Source organism: Herpailurus yagouaroundi, unplaced genomic scaffold (assembly GCF_014898765.1).
Source record: "Herpailurus yagouaroundi ecotype Mexico unplaced genomic scaffold, PumYag 184, whole genome shotgun sequence".
Lineage (NCBI taxonomy): Eukaryota > Metazoa > Chordata > Mammalia > Carnivora > Felidae > Herpailurus > Herpailurus yagouaroundi.
Genome location: NW_024412415.1, coordinates 24169346 through 24186280, shown reverse-complemented (window position 1 = coordinate 24186280; position 16935 = coordinate 24169346). Strand labels below are relative to the sequence as shown.

General features: G+C 36.6%; 1 protein-coding gene across 3 annotated transcripts in view; it reads left to right on the top strand.

The window, feature by feature from the left end:
- The window catches only part of ADAM10 (ADAM metallopeptidase domain 10), a 136622-nt gene that overhangs the window by 31073 nt on the left and 88614 nt on the right, over positions 1-16935 (top strand). For all 3 annotated transcript variants that reach the window (XM_040492819.1, XM_040492820.1, XM_040492821.1), the window contains exon 2: positions 2981-3131. In XM_040492819.1, the coding sequence (XP_040348753.1) occupies positions 2981-3131 (151 nt within the window). The remainder of the gene's footprint in view (positions 1-2980; positions 3132-16935) is intronic.

Below are 16935 nucleotides of genomic sequence, written 5' to 3'. Positions count from 1 at the left end.
TACAGAGTACGAGTGGGAAAGGGGCAGAGAGGGAGGCACAGAATCAGAAGCAGGCTTCTGTTTCTGAGCTGTCAGCACAGAGCCTGACATGGGCCTTGAACTCAAGAACGGTGAGATCATGACCTGAGCTGAAGTCAGTGCTTAACCATTTGAGCCACCCAGGTGCCCCATTAGTAACTACTTTAAATGTAAATGATCTAGACATCCTAATTAAAAGGCAGAGATTATCAGATTGGATAAAAAGCAAGACCCAAGTGGCGCCTGGCCTGCTCACTTGGTAGAACATGTAACTCTTGGTTTCAGGGTTGTGAGTTCAAGCCCTATGTTGGGCATAGAGATCACTTAAAGAAAAAAAGCAAGACCCAATTATATGCTGCTTATGACAATTTCACTTTAAATATCAAGATACAGATAGGTTAAAAGTAAAGGATGGAAAAAGATACACTATGCTAGTCCAAAAAAAAAAAAAGTGGCCATTTTAATATCAAAGTGGATTTTAGGACATAGACTATTGCAAAGAATAAAGAAGATCATTTGTTTTTGTTTTTTTTTTTTAAATTTTTAATGTTTATTTGTTTTTGAGAGAGCCAGAGAGACAGAGCATGAGCAGGGGGAGGGGCAGAGAGAGAGGGAGACACAGAATTTGAAACAGACTCCAGGCTCTGAGCTGTCAGCATAGAGCCGGATGCAGGGCTCAAACTCACAAACCGTGAGATATGATCTGAGCCGAAGTCGGACGCTTAACCGACTGAGCCACCCAGGTGCCCTGAAGATCACTTGTTAATAATAAAGGATGAATTGATCCAAAAGGCATGATAATCATGAACATTTATGTATGTAATAACAGAGCTTCAAAAATCAACAAAGCAAACAGTTGCAGGGGAAAAACAGAAGATCACAATCATAGACAGATTTCAGTACCCCTCTCTTGATAATAGAACAGGTAGGTAGAAAAATCAGTAAGGATATAAAAGACTTGAACAATCCCATCAACCAGTTTGACCTGGTTGAAATTTATAGAATACTCAAGAAGAGCAGAGATTGACATTCCTGGAACACTCATCATTAACAGCAGAATACACATTCTTTTCAAGTGCACATGAAATATTGTAAATATCATATTCTGGGTCATAAAATAACTATTTAAATTTTTTTTTTCTTCAACGTTTTTTTTATTTATTTTTGGGACAGAGAGAGACAGAGCATGAACGGGGGCGGGGCAGAGAGAGAGGGAGGCACAGAATCGGAAACAGGCTCCAGGCTCCGAGCCATCAGCCCAGAGCCTGACGCGGGGCTCGAACTCACGGACCATGAGATCGTGACCTGGCTGAAGTCGGACGCTTAACCGACTGCGCCACCCAGGCGCCCCATAAAATAACTATCTAAAAGTATTGGTATACAAAGCATGTTTTCTGGCTGTAGTGGGGTAAATTAGAAGTCAATAGCAAAAATAATTGAGAAAATCCTTAGTATTCGAAAATAAGTAACAGACTTATAAATAGTACATGGATCAAAATGGAAATTAGAAAGTATACTGAATAGAATAAAATGGTAACAGCATAACAGAATCTGTGGGATGCTGCTAAAGCTGTATTAAGGGTACATTTATAGTACTAAACATCTGGATTAGAGAAGAAGTAAAGTCTTAAATCAGTGGCATTACTTTATGCAACAAAAAAGAAGAGTAGTTAAACTCAAAGTAAGCATTAAATAAATAATGAAGACCAAAGGGAAAATCAATAAATAGAAAACAAAGATAATTAGGGAAAATCAAAGGAAATAAAAGTTTTTTTTTTTTTAATATAAATAAAATCAATAAATCTCTAGCTATCCTGATCAGGAATGAAAGAGACAAGATATAGATTACCAATATCAGGAATGAGAGAAGTAATATCACTACAGATTCAAAAAGATGTAAAAACATAATAAGGGAATTTTGGACAATTTTATTTCCATAACTTAAACATCTTAGGTGAAATGGACAAATTCTTGCAAAACTCATTTAAGAAGTAGATAATGTGAATAGCTCTTTATATATGAAGTTGAAATTATAGCTAATAACCTTTTCACAAAGAGAAGTCTAGGCCAGGATGGCTTTACTGCTGAATTCTGCCAAACATTTAAGGAGGTACAAATACCAGTGCTATATGAATGTGTCCACAAAGTTGAAAAAGAGGTAATATTTTCCAACTCTTTTACTCTGATATCAAAACTTGGCAAAGACAGTACAAAAAATAGAAAACTTCAGACCAGTGTCTCTCGTGAGCACAGATAACAAAGATTCTAAACAAAGTTATATTAGCAAGTCAAATCCCACAATATTGTAAAACATAGTACATTGTAACCAAGTGGGGTTTATTTCAGTAATGCAGGTTGGTTTAATATTAGAAAATCAGTCAATTTGGGGGGCACCTGAGTGGCTCATTCCACTAAGGGTCCGACTTCGGTTCAGGTCATGGTCTCACGGTTCTTGAGTTCGAGCCCTGCATTGGACTCTGTCCAGGTTTCAGAGCCTGGAACCTGCTTCAGATTCTGTGTCTCCCTCTCTCTCTGCCCCTCCCCCACTCACACTCTATCCTCAAAAATAAATAAACATTAAAAAAAATAAAAAAAAATCAGTCAACTTTGTCACGTTAATAAGCTAAAAAAATCCATGGAATCAACTTACTAGGTGTAGAAAGAGCAGGTGACAGGTCAGCATCTGTCCCTGATAGTTTTTATCTACAAAGTATTAATAAAAAACTTAACCTAACCTGATAAAAGACATCAAAGACAAACTTGTGGCTAACTTTCAAACTTTTGTGTATGGTTGAAATTCCCATTACAATAAATTTTTAGAAAAATGTATGTGAAAATAAAGTACTAACATTAGTGAGACAGTTTCATACATATTTATAGATATTTGAATAATCATGGAATCGTATTAGGACTAGAATGGACCTTCATTATGATACTAATTCAAACTGTTTATTTTTTATAGGTCAATATGGAAATCCTTTAAATAAATACATTAGACATTATGAAGGATTATCTTATGATGTGGATTCATTACACCAAAAACACCAGCGTGCCAAAAGAGCAATTTCACACGAGGACCAGTTTTTACGTCTAAATTTCCATGCCCATGGAAGGTGAGTAAACTTATTGCTGTGTCTGAAGTTTTCTTATATTTAGTCTGGTTAGAAGAAGAAATTTATATCATTAATTTTCCTTCTCTAATGGAAAGGTCCTCATTCTAGTCTAGAATTTGGTATATATACTAAAAAAAAATGTTTTCTTTTAAAATGGATTGCCCTTTTTATATTAAGGCAACAGTCAAATTTAAATGTTTTTAAATTTTGAAGCCAATCTTCTGTTGTATATTTAGTAGAGGATATATCCTCAAAGAAGAGTCTTGATTTCCCACTACTTTTTATGTATTTTATGGGTCAATAGACCTGTCTTCTGGTGCCAACAGTGAAGGTAGCTGGTTTTATGTCATTGATACATTTAATTTCTCATTAACTCAATTTTATTAACTCTAAAATGACAGTTTGTAGACAGATCACCTACTGTACTGCTCATTTCTCAGACAGAATTGTTAAGGGATAAAGAACAGGGAGCCAGGGGAGAAAGGCAGAAATCATATTTGTTTAGTGCCTGGGGTGTCCCAGGTGCATATATGCTTTATATGCATTTTCTTTTTTAATCTTCTCAAAACCCAAAGTAAATATCTATTTATATCTGAGGAAACTAAGGCTCAGAGAAGTTAAATTATTTCTTTAAAGTTACACAGCATAGGGGCGCCTGAGTGGCTCAGTCAGTTAAGTGTCGTCGCATCAGCTCAGGTCATGATCTCGCTGTTCGTGCGTTCGAGCCCCATGTTGGGCTCTGTGCTGACAGCTCAGAGCCTGGAGCCTGCTTCAGATTTTGTGTCTCCCTCTCTATCTACCTGTCCCCCACTCATAGTCTGTCTCTCTCTGTCTCTCAAAAATGAATGAACGTTAAAAAAAAAAAAATTTAAAATTACACAGCATAGATTTGAGCCAGATCTGACTGACTCAGACCTTGTACTTTTTTCTTTCTGTTGTTTAGGGGTACATAGATACAAAATCTTGGAGTATTCTCTATTAGACTTTGTCTTGCTTGCTGTAATTGGTAAATCTATTCCTTTTGTGTTTTTCCTATTGATACAACCCTGATTTATTGTTCACCTCCTAATAGGTTTCCCAGCTTCCTTTCCATTTATCATTAAAGCTATCCTATGGACTGCTACAAGATGACTGTTCCTTAAATGCTTACTTTTTCATGTCAGCTTATTTTTCTAAAGTCCTCAATTAATGATTGTAAGCCACATTTCTTAACTTGGCTTTCACGATTCTCTGTAAATTAATTCTAGTCTGTTTTTGTAAACTTTGTTCCGTTTCCCAATATAAGTGTCTTTTTCACCCAGAATGATCATCTGGTTGCTGAATATACCATGAGCAGTTTGTTTTCTGAGTCATTTATCTTAAATCTTGATCATCTTTTAATGTACAGTTCAAGTTCTACTTCTTTAAAAATTTACCTACACCTTCCTCAGAACTTTTAAATTGCTCATCTGTACCACTGGTATTTGATTTGTTCTGTCTTCCTTTTTATGAGTATATTTGTTTACTTTTCTATAACTTTTTTGTTCCTCACAGGGAGGCATCCTGGCTACTGTTTAGTAATGTTTATTTTTTGTACTTATGCTTAAGTACAGATGTACAGATGCTTGGGGCGCCTGGGTGGCTTGGTCGGTTAAGCGTCTGACTTTGGCTCAGGTCCTGATCTCACCACTCGTGAGTTCAAGCCCCGCTTCGGGCTCTGTGCTGACAGCTCAGAGCCTGGAACCTGTTTGGGATTCTGTGTCTCCCTCTCTCTCTGATCCTCCCACGTTCATGCTCTGTCTCTCTCTGTCTCAAAAATAAATAAATGTTAAAAAAAAATTAAAAGTGTGATCAGATGTACAGATGCATAAGAAAGATATTAATGGATGAATAATTATTTTTAATCAGATATAAAATTATTAATTACTAATCATATAATAAATACTATGTAACTTAAAGTGTTTTGCACATGTAAATAAATATTAAATTAACTTATTTTCCATATTAAAATGTAATGATCATTGTAGAAAAAAGTACTTTTAAGTTATAAAATCTCTTGCTTTGATTTGAAGGAGGTAAGAAGATACATTTAGGGTTGTTTTTTTTTTTTTTTTCAACGTTTATTTATTTTTGGGACAGAGAGAGACAGAGCATGAACGGGGGAGGGGCAGAGAGAGAGGGAGACACAGAATCGGAAACAGGCTCCAGGCTCTGAGCCATCAGCCCAGAGCCTGACGCGGGGCTCGAACTCACGGACCGCGAGATTGTGACCTGGCTGAAGTCGGACGCTTAACCGACTGCGCCACCCAGGCGCCCCTAGGGTCTTTTTTTTAAGGTAAGAATATTACTGACAGCAATTTATGTAAATTTTTATGACCCTTAACTTCAGATATTTTTTAATTACCCATTTTTTATCAGTATCATGAAATAATAGCAATCTTTCAGCCTTCCTAAGTTTTTAGTGACCACCCCAAAATAAATTTAATATTATATTCCAAATACAGTGTAACTACCAAAAGGAAAAGTCGAGATTCTAGCTGCTTTTGGTTTGGATACCACATTTCTATTACATCATTAGATTTTTATTTGATCTATGACATAATTTATGTTGAGCTTGTGGCAAAGCTAAATTCCTAGCTCTCCCCCACTCCTCCTTTTTTGTTGTGTTTATGCATGTGTGAGAGAGAGTGAACATGTGAGTGCATGCTGTTTAGTCATCCATAAACTTATTTATTGACTGCTAGTTAAAAGTTACCTAGTTTAGGCTGTGGGTGGTAGAAACATAAACCAAACATAGATCTAACAGGGGCTGTAAGATGTGTGCAAGTCATTTCATAGGAGGAAAATGTGATATGGTGCTTTATAGATAAAATACTATAGATATTCAAATGATACAAATGAGACCTGAAGCTCTCAACAAAGGGCCTGCAGCCAGGAGATCTCATGCTGTGTATAAGTGGTCATATTAAGTACTTTTAACAGAAATCTGTTTAATCAACCATACACACACACACACACACACACACACACACACACACATACACTACTTTTTCTAGAGTAGATCCAAATTGAGGTATTGTATTTTACTCTTTCAATTATCATACTTGTATGTTGATGCTGTCTCAATTTGTGCCCTAAAATGTGGTCATTTTAATTATGTTGTAACATACATTAGTTAAAAATGTGATGATCTGATCGTTTTATTTCTCTCTTTCCTTGCAAAGGTCTATGAAATGACCTGGGTGGTATAGTTATAGATTTCCTGCTAAGTCTCTCCCCCTCCACCATATACAAAAAGTTAGTTTTGGTACTCTACAACCCCCTTAAACAGGACTTGTATTGATACACAAATTATGGGTTATTTGGTTAATAACAATTTATAATACAAATGAGAAGTGATTATGATAAAATAGTGTGTTGATTAGAAGACCCAGTTTTGTTTTGAATATGGTTTTGGGGTGACTTTGGGCTATACCTAGTAGTCCAGTCTGTAAAATGTGTGCTGCTCTTGTGCATTGTGGCTAGACCTGTTATCTATTTTTCCATCTTTTAAAACATAATCAAGTAGAGTTTGTTTCTTCTGATTATATGGTTCAGTTTAATCCCGTAGAATCACATTGCTGTGATTTAAAAATTACAGAATATAATACTGTGTAGTTAACTTAGAAAAGAGGAAAATACCAGAAAAGGGTTCTGCTTAGATGACTTGCATCTCTGAGTACTAGCACCGTCTGTCTGTGTGTGTGTGTGTGTGTGTGTGTGTGTGTGTGTGTGTGTGTGTGTGTATTAAAGTCATTCTTTGTGCTGTTTGTTTTATGCTTAAGTGCATGAGCAAACTTTTTTCAACCTGTCTTCCAAGTTTCCTAAATCAGAAAGGGTGTATCACATACCAGATTTACAGATATTAATGTTAAATGAAGAAATGTTGAGATTTTTTAAGCCTGAAGTCCATTCTTAGGAATTCCGTGAATGGCACACCTGGGTGCCTCAGTCATTTAAGCCTCTGACTCTTGATTTTGGCTCGAGTTATGATCTCACGGTTTGTGGTTTCAAGCCCTGTGTTGAGCTCTGCACTGACAGTGCAGAGCCTGCTTGGGATTCTCTCTGTCCCTCTCTGTCTGCCCGTCTCCTGCTTGCATGTGCATGCTCTCTCTCAAAATAAATAAACAAACTTAAAAAAAAAAAAGAATTCCATGAAAAACTAGTGCTCTTGAAATAAAGCTTGAAGTTGTTTGAAAATATGGAATGCCTGAGTGGCTCAGTCATTTAGGTATCCGACTCTTAATCTTAGCTCAGGTCCGTCCTTCCTTCCTTCCTTCCTTCCTTCCTTCCTTCCTTCCTTCCTTCCTTTCTTTTTTTGTTTTTAACTTGTTTTATTTTTTAAAATTTACATCTAAATTAGTTAGCCTATAGTGCAATAATGATTTCAGGAGTAGATTCCTTAGTGCCCCTTACCCATTTAGCCCATCCCCCCTCCCACACCCCCTCTAGCAACCCTCAGTTCTCCATATTTATGAGTCTTTTCTGTTTTGTCCCCCTCCCTGTTTTTATATTATTTTTGTTTCCCTTCCCTTATGTTCATCTGTTTTGTCTCAAAGTCCTCATATGAGTGAAGTCATATGATTTTTGTCTTTCTCTGACTAATTTCACTTAGCATAATACCCTCCAGTTCCATCCACGTAGTTGCAAATGGCAAGATTTCATTCTTTTTGATTGCTGAGTAATACTCCATTGTGTATATGTGTGTGTGTGTGTGTGTGTGTGTGTGTGTATGTATACATATATATATATGTATATATATAGTGCATATATATATATATATATATATACTCCTTCTTTATCCGTTCATCCATCAGTGGACATTTGGACTCTTTCCATACTTTGGCTATTGTCGATAGGGCTGCTATAAACATGGGGGTGCATGTGTCCTTTTGAAATAGCACACCTATATCCTGTGGATAAATGCCTAATAGTGCAATTGCTGGGTTGTAGGGTAGTTCTATTTTTAGTTTTTTGAGGAACCTCCATACTGTTTTCCAGAGTGGCTTCATCAGCTTGCATTCCCACTTTCTTTTTTTTTAAGTTTATTTATTTATTTGAAAGAGAAAGCACGAGTCAGGGCGGGGCAGAGAGAGAGAGAATCCCAACCAAGCCCTGTGCTGTTGTCACAGAACCTGATGTTGGGCTCGAACCCACAAACTGTGAGATCGTGATCTGTGCCAAAGTCAGATGCTTACTTAACTAAGCCACCCAGGCGACCCTCAACTCAGGTCTTGATCATTTCAGGGTCATGAGTTCAAGCCCTGCATTGGGCTCTATGCTGGGCATGGAGCCTACTTTAAAAAAAAAAAAGCAAAATCTTGAAGGTGGCTGGGTGACTGGCAAAGCCTGTGTGGTTTGGTTGAGGGTCTGACTCTTGATTTCGGCTCAGGTCATGATCTTGTGGTCCTAAGATTGAGCACCATGCCGGGCTTCATGTTGACTGAGCATGGAGCCTGCTTGAGATTCTTTTTCTCTCTTTCCCTCTGCCCCTCTCCCCCACTCACACACACACACTCTCTCTCTCGCTAAAGTACAAATAAAATAAAAAGTCATGTGAGCATGTGGACAGTGCTATAGGAAAGATTGTTAAGGAAATGTAAGTATTTTGAAACATACTTCTGTAATATTGATTAGAGTATTAAAATATTTTGATAATAGATGCTAGGGTAAAAGATACCTCGTAGCTTTGCTTAGAAATTAGGAATCAGTTTTCTCAATTTCAGAAATTGCTTTACTTGGATAAATTCTGATAAATGGGATGCCTGAGTGATATGTACCCAGAGCATTGCTTCTTCCTCTAAGCTCACTTAGCAATAAGTATATCAATTACAGCATTTATTACATTTTATTATAACTCTGTTTACATCCATATGTCCTTTGTTCCTTCAAACTTGAAGGGCAAAGCCTGAGTTATATTCACCTTTTTTCTATAGGTGTTGGTCATTTAAGTTATACTGAATGAGTGAATGAATGAATGAAACATTATGAAGGGAGTACAACATTTACAAGCATAAAATGCTGACAGGGAGATATGTAACTAATATTTATGTTAAGGTCTGGCCCTTACCAGAGATTTTAATCAGCAAAGGTAAAGTAAAATAAGTATCAGCTGCTTATTATGTACTTAATTTTTTTAAATATTGCAAGTGCTTTTTAAAAATTTTATTTTAGAGAGAGAAACAGTGCAAGCAGGGAGACGGACAAAGGGGAGAGAGAAAATCTTAAGCAGGCTCCATACTCAGTGTGGAGCCCAACGTGGGGCTTGATCCCATTTGACCTGAGCCAAAATGAAGAGATGCTCAACCAACTGAGCCACCCAGGTGCCCCTGCATTTTGAATTTGATGGATAATAAAGTACGCTAAGATATTAGAAATCGATTTTCAGCTTAAATATTGTGTAGCCTAAAATATCTCATTCTTTTAAGCAGTTGTTTCTAATCGGTAAGTGGTAGGCAGATTTATTATATTGTGGGATGCAGGATTTTTAAAATACTTGTGGAAGATATGTTTTTTGTCAGGCCTCATGTTCATGTGAAAGCATGTGATGTGCCAGGGACTGTCTTTGTTACTCCCTTTCCTTATTCTTCTTTGATACTAGGAAATGACATGTTGTATCCTACCATCCCTGGCTTCATTTGTCTTGTGTTTTAGGCTTGTACATTACCAATGTATTGCAGTTTCATTAGGAATTTTGCTTATGTGACTTATGTGACTTTAATAAAATGTATATTTTATATTGTTCAAGTTTGGGTTTTATGTAATTACTGAAATATTATTATAGTCCTATATTGGTATAGATGAACATTTAGGAAAAATAATTATCTCTTGGACTTATCCAAGAGTATTAGTATAGCCTGAGAAAAACTCACTGCAAGATTATTTAGTAGTTATTTTTAGTATAGCTCACAGTGAGATTCTAATGTGAACTAATATTTTTAAATTTATGCCTTTTGTTACAACTGTCATTGAAGAGAAGCATAAGGCATCATTCCACTATTCCTTTTTTGTTTTTAAAGTTTATTTATTTATTTTGAGAGAGAGAGAGTGTGAGCAGGGTAGGGGCAGAGAGAGAGAGAGAGAGAGGGAGAGAAGAATCCTGAGCAGGCTACGCAGAGCCTGTTCTGGGGCTCAAACTGATGAACCGTGAGATCATGACCTGAGCTGAAACCAAGAGTTGGATGCTCAACCGAGCCACCCAGGTACCCCAACTACTATTCCTATTTCTTAATAGAATTTCTATAAATTTTCTGAAATACTGCTTCATAGTGGTATTTAAATAAGTTGAAAGAATATCTGAGAACTCCGATATAATACAGTTGATCTTTTTGGTAGGAAGTATGTGTATATTGTTATATTGAATCATGTTTTTTTTCTTGTTGTGTGTATATATTTTTGAGCCATTTCCTGCTTTATATCTTATTTTCCAAATTATAGGCAGGTGTCTTTATTTTCTGGTCTTCTCACCACTTTGCTAACTTTATTGCCTTTCATAGATTTGATGGTTCAAATCTACCAACTTTACATTTGAGTGGAACATCACTTAGTAAAGAAACTTGTGATTTTATAGGAAGGATAATAAATATATTGAAACAGTCATAAACTAGGTAGAGAAAGGAGTATTGTGATCATTCAGAGACTGAGTGGAGTTCTCTTCTAAGTTAACGTGGGTTATCTAGAGATTTCTTATGAGCCTCGGTTCTCTCAGTAAAACCTTGAATTTTAGATGTGATAATGTTTCGGCCCTTTCCTGCTTTAAAATTCTATATATTAGTAACACTCAAGTAACTAAATTAAAAAAAATAAAAACATGTAAGTTATTTTTTGTGCCGTTGTGTTTAATTATTTGGGTACATAATAAATCAAAAATTGTTTCTATCTAATATGTGATTTGTATATAATGTAAAAAGATACTGGATTTTTTTTTAAGTGCTGTAAAATGTTTTGGAAAACTCACAAGTTTCCTTTTTTTCTGATTGTGACAACATAATTCTTCCTATAGCCTTAGTAATATGTTCACAAACTGTTTAAAACAAATGGTCAGACATTTGACATTTTCTTTTGCAGTTTGCAACATAAATTCTCCCTACTCCTAAAATATGAGGGTATCAAGAATAAAGCCTAAGTAATCTGTAAAAGATACAAATATTCCTTTCTATGGATCCCGACTAGATTTGGGCTATTAGTCTGGGCGTGTCTGTATTTTATCTTTGTCATAGCATTAGTGGGGTAGCAGAAAGCTCGGATAGGACACTTTTAACTCTGTAGACAAACAAGCATACTTTGAGAAGCAGAAGTAAGAATCCAGGGAGCACAAACAGAACAGATGCCAGAACAATAAAAAAAACAGAATAAATTTAAATTGTGTATAAATGCTATTATTGTGCTTGAGGAAAAACTAAATTTTGAAAAATACTGACTTGGCAATGAAATATTTCCCAGCAAAATTTGAGCAAGGTTGAGCAAAAATTTGTAAAGGAAAAGGCTATTTATGTAATACCTACTTTATGTCAGGTGAAGTGCTCTTTAGCATATATCATTAAACTATATTTCATACTGCTTTTTGTTTTAGTCATGGATTTTCTAGGAGGTCACGTTCTTTATTCTTGCCTGTTTTCTTTTTATACGGAAATTAAAAGCCTAACAAATATGTTTTTTTAAAAAAAATCTGAAGATGGGGTACCTGGGTGGCTTTGTCAGTTAAACGTCCAGCTCTTGATCTTGGCCAGGTCATGATCTCACAGTTTGTGAGTTGGAACCCCGTGTTGGGCTCTGTGCTGACAGCACAGAGCAGAGCCTGCTTGGGATTCTTGTCTCTTCCTCTCTGTGCCCCTCCCCCTACTCGCTTGTTTGGCTGCTCTCTCAAAATAAATAAATAAAACTTAAAAAAAAATCTGAAGGGACCCTGGCTATTTGAATTACTTCCTGAATCATAAGAAAAAACAAGAGCTTATTGTGCTCATGTTAATTTTGTATTTAAAAAGCTAAATTGAGAGCTGATGATGGTTTTGAGTTTAGCTTCTTAGACATTTCAACATGAAATATCATTTTTATTTTACATGTTTTTAAGCACTTACTAGGCTTTATGTGGAAGAGATGGAATGAGAGAATGAAAAGGAAACGAAAGAGTTTAAAAACATGTTTCGGGGGAACCAGGTTGGCTCAGTTGGTAGAGCATGCGACTCAATCTCAGTGTTGTGAGTTCAAGCCCCACATTGGGTGTGGAGCCTATTTAGAATAGAATGGAATGGAATGGAAGGGAATGGAATGGAATAGACTAGAGTAGACTAGAATTGAATTTGCTAAAACAAAAGTGCTTTGGAATGCCTGGGTGGCTCAGTCGGTTAAGCGTCCAACTTCTGCTCAGGTAGTGATCTCGTGGTTTCTGGGTTCGGGCCTTGCATCAGACTCTGTGCTTATAGCCCAGAACCTGGAGTCTGATTTGGATTCTCTGTCTCCCCCTCTCTCTGCCCCTCCCCGTCTCACACTCTGTCTCTGAAAAGTAAATAAACATTAAAAAAAATTTTATGGAAAAGTGCTTTTCTGACTCATTCTTTTAATACATCATTACCTCTAAAAGTTCATCAAAAACAGGTTTGTATCTGATCTATATTTAATGTCACAGTTCCTAGATTTGGTGATCTTAGTAAATGTCAGAAGTTAAGTATATTTTAGTAGTAGAAAAACCCATCTATCACTTTCCTCAGATGTAAATTATATTTCATTCTAAAATATTGCATGTGCAGTTGGGTTTTACATGAGATAAGTATTCCAGCTTAGTTTTAATTTAGATTCATAGCCCTTCTTGTTTTTTTTTTCTTCAAGTGATTAAGCCCCATGTAAGTTGTTGTGCTGTTTCTTACAAGTGTAGCAAGGATTTTTTACAACTAAAGGTTATTTATTTATTTTTAAATGTTTATTTATTTATTTAGAGAGACAGAGAGAGTTAGAGATCATGCGCACTTGAGTGGGGGAAGGGCAGAGAGAGGGAGAGAGAATCCCTAGCAGGTCCTGCTGTCAGTGGGGAGTCCAATGTGGAGCTCAATCCCAAGAACAAAGAGATCATGACCTGAGCCAAAATCAAGTATTGGATTCTTAACTGACTGAGCCACCCAGGCACCTATAAAGGTTATTTAAGTGTTTATCCTGTTTCATTATACTTGAAAATTTTTTACATACCTGTTGAATGGATATGTTTAGTTTATTGGTGTTATGTTTGTTTGGATTGTGTTATTAAGCATCAGTGAAATCTTATATAGTTGTGTGATACTTTTTTTTTTTTCCAACGTTTATTTTATTTTTGGGACAGAGAGAGACAGAGCATGAACGGGGGAGGGGCAGAGAGAGAGGGAGACACAGAATCGGAAACAGGCTCCAGGCTCCGAGCCATCAGCCCAGAGCCTGACGCGGGGCTCGAACCCCCGGACCGCGAGATCGTGACCTGGCTGACGTCGGGCGCTTAACCGACTGCGCCACCCAGGCACCCCTTGTGTGATACTTTTAAACTGGTAACTGTGTTTAAAAATTCTTTGGTAATTACATGTATAGTTTCTTTTTGAAAAGCTTCTGAATACTTGCTTTCCTCATTTGCTTGTATCATACATATCTTTTCTAACTTCTTCAAGTCTTTGCTTCTCTGGGTTGACAGATATTGTTAATACTTGTACATAGGGATAAAATCAAGTTGTTCTTTTGTGTGTGTCTCAGAAATCTTACATTATAACCGCTTCGAACTCCTTCTAAAACAGTCTGTACCGGGAGAATAATGCTGAACCAATGAATCAAATATAGACAAAAAGTCTAGGGTATTTAGAATTTTGGATATGTTGGTGTGGGACAAAGTCTTGTTATGGAATTTTGATCGCTGGATTCAGTGAGCAAATATATTGTGTATTTTGTTGTTGTTGTTTAAGTTTATTTGAGCTACAAGAGATGTTTCTGTAGTTTTAATATGCTATAATTTACTAAGTCCACTTTCATATTTTAAGCACCTTATGTATTCCAGGCACTTTAATAGTTGCTGGTAATAGAGTAACTGAATAAGACAGGTCCTTGCTGATGAGGAGTTTATGAATTCATGAGATGGGCAGGTGTTGGATTAGGAATGACAGCTGTGATAAATGCTAAGAACGGAATGTTCAGAAGATTGCTGTGGTAACATTGGGAGATGCCATCTTGTCTGGAGGTCAGGGAAGGCCACTCTTAGGAGATGGCATTTAAATTGATCCTGGAAGGATGACAGAAGAGGAATTGGTTAGCCAAAGAAGGGGAAGATGTGTTCTAGACAGAGGAAACAGCATGTGCAAAGATACTGAGATGAGAAGTGGCATGTTTATGGAATTGAAGGAATTTTGTATGACTTGTGCTTAAAATGTGAAGGAGAATGGTTCCACATGAGGCTACAGATGTACGTAAGAGCCAGATCTTTTGAGAGTTTATGTAAGTTACGGTGACAAGTTTTTTTACCTAGCTGTGGAAGGTTTTTAATGATAACTAAGTGTATAAGGTTTAAAAGTTCAGTTTGGCTGTGAATGAAGAATAGTTTAGAAGAGAGTTAAACTCAACGCATTGAGGCTATCTAGGAGGCTGTTGCACTGTCCGCATGGGAGGTGGTAGCCTGGATTAAGGCGGTATTAGTGGTGATGAAGGAGAGTCAATAGATTTAGAAGATATTTTAAAGGTAGGGGTGCATAGGTGGCTCAGTTGGTTATGCTTGTGACTCTCGGGTTTCTGCTTAGGTCATGATCTCACGGTTTCGTGAGTTTGAGCCCTGCTTCAGGGTCTGTGTTGACAGCAGGGAGCTTGCTTGGGATTCTCTCTCTCGCCCTCTCTCTGATCCTCCTTCACTAGTGCTGTCTCTGTCTCTCTCAAAATGAATAAATAAACTTAGAAAAAAGGTAGAATTTATTGGACTTGGTAGTGAGGTATAAAAGAAGGAGTCAAAGATGACTTTTGTGGTTTGAGCAACTAAAAGGCTACTGGGTCTACTTAGTGAGATAGGGAATACTGGAACAGCTATAAATCTGAGGAGAAATCGTAAGTTCAGTTTTGGACATGTTTTGTGAAATTCATGAGGAGGGCCTAGGAGAGAACTGCCAAATGCCAACATTTTAAGTTTAGGTAGAGGAGGGAATGCAAAGACTGATGAGTGGTAAGAAAAGTAGAAGAAAGCCTGAGAGTGTGGTATCCTGGAAGCCAAGGGAAACGGTTTCAAGTAGGAGAGTGGTCAGTTGCTGCTTTTTGGTTTTGTTATGCTGCATATTAGCAATATTCTTAATCTGTGTTACTTACTCTTTGAATTTCTTTAGTTTTATTGATCTTGCTGGATCTAATTGCACATGGTAGTCCAGGTTTGGATACATCATAGTCCCATATAAATAGGGTAATAAAGTAACTTCTTTTTTGGTTTGAGTTTCTAATGATTCATGATTAATAGCCAATGTATCTTTCGGCATTTTGTTTATAAGAGCATATTAGGCCAATATCTCTGAGTAGCCATCTCTACTAATTCTGTGGTGGTTGATTATAAGGACCCAGTTATCTTTTGAGTATAGCAAAAGATATTTTAGTTAATTTTTATTAAATTAATTTTTATAGCTAATTTTTATTAAATGTGTGAAGTGCAAACATGTTAAGTAACTTAATAAATTGTTCATTTGTGTGTACCTCTGAAATCTTAAATTGTAATCACTCTGTATTAGTTAGGTTCCCAAACTGTCATTTCTGGGAGAATAATCCTGAACCAACAAACCATGTATGAACATGAAGTCTAGCATATCAAGAATCTTAGAAATGATGGAATGGGACAAATAGTTCTGTTACGAGCAGCATTCATTGTTTTTTGTTTCTGATTTTGGTCCATTGTAAAACTGTTCTGACCATATACGTGACTCCCAAAATATTTTTATGTGTCAGTTTCACAAATAGCTTACGCCCACTTGTCAGACTTAGTGAGCCTTTGACATTTTTTATTTTGAGAGCCTGTAGAGGTCACTTTGTCCATTGTAATATTGGATGATGTTTTTGAGACATGGTCATTAAACTTCACTTCTATGTATTTAAAGTCCTCAAATAAGAGATTTTACCTGTGCTTTCTGTGAACATTTAAGAATCTGCTTCTTTAAAATCTTTGCTATCTTATGCTGTTTTTTCTTTTCTCATTTTTACCAACTATAAATGTAAGATGGTGGTGGTATCTTCTTCCTAAGTTCTCATCACTTCATCATCAACCAGTTATTCATAGTTTATTAGTATTAGGCCTAGAATAGAAGTTCTTATCATTGTTTTCTTTTTCTTCTGGAAGTCGAGATGATCAGCAAAGCAAATCAGAAAGCTGTCAAATGTTTTGCTGTAGCAAAGCAGCAGTATCTCTGCTTCATCAGAAACTTTATTTTAAGTGGGAGGAAGACTTAGGATAAGAAGTGCATATAGTACTCACATCTCCAGAGGTAAGGAAACCTGAGCTACTTGAATAGCTACAGTTGGATGAGTGGAGCCTGGGAGTAGCTTGGAGGAGGGGTTTGGATCCTCAGGCCTCCCTGGATCTGGATAGTTAACAGTGGCAGGAAAATTTGGACAGGAGTGGAATAATTGAGGAGCATAGGGAAGAGATAATGGTAGGTTTTATCTTTAAAAAAGAGATCTGAAACACTGAGAATGAATGCAGAAGGGCATGTTTCCTTCCCATCCCTTACTTCTCCCAAAAGGGAACAGGGAATATTGTAGTATGACGGGATATAATCATAGAGATGTTTTAGAGTGTTTCCCACATAATGAATAATGTGCT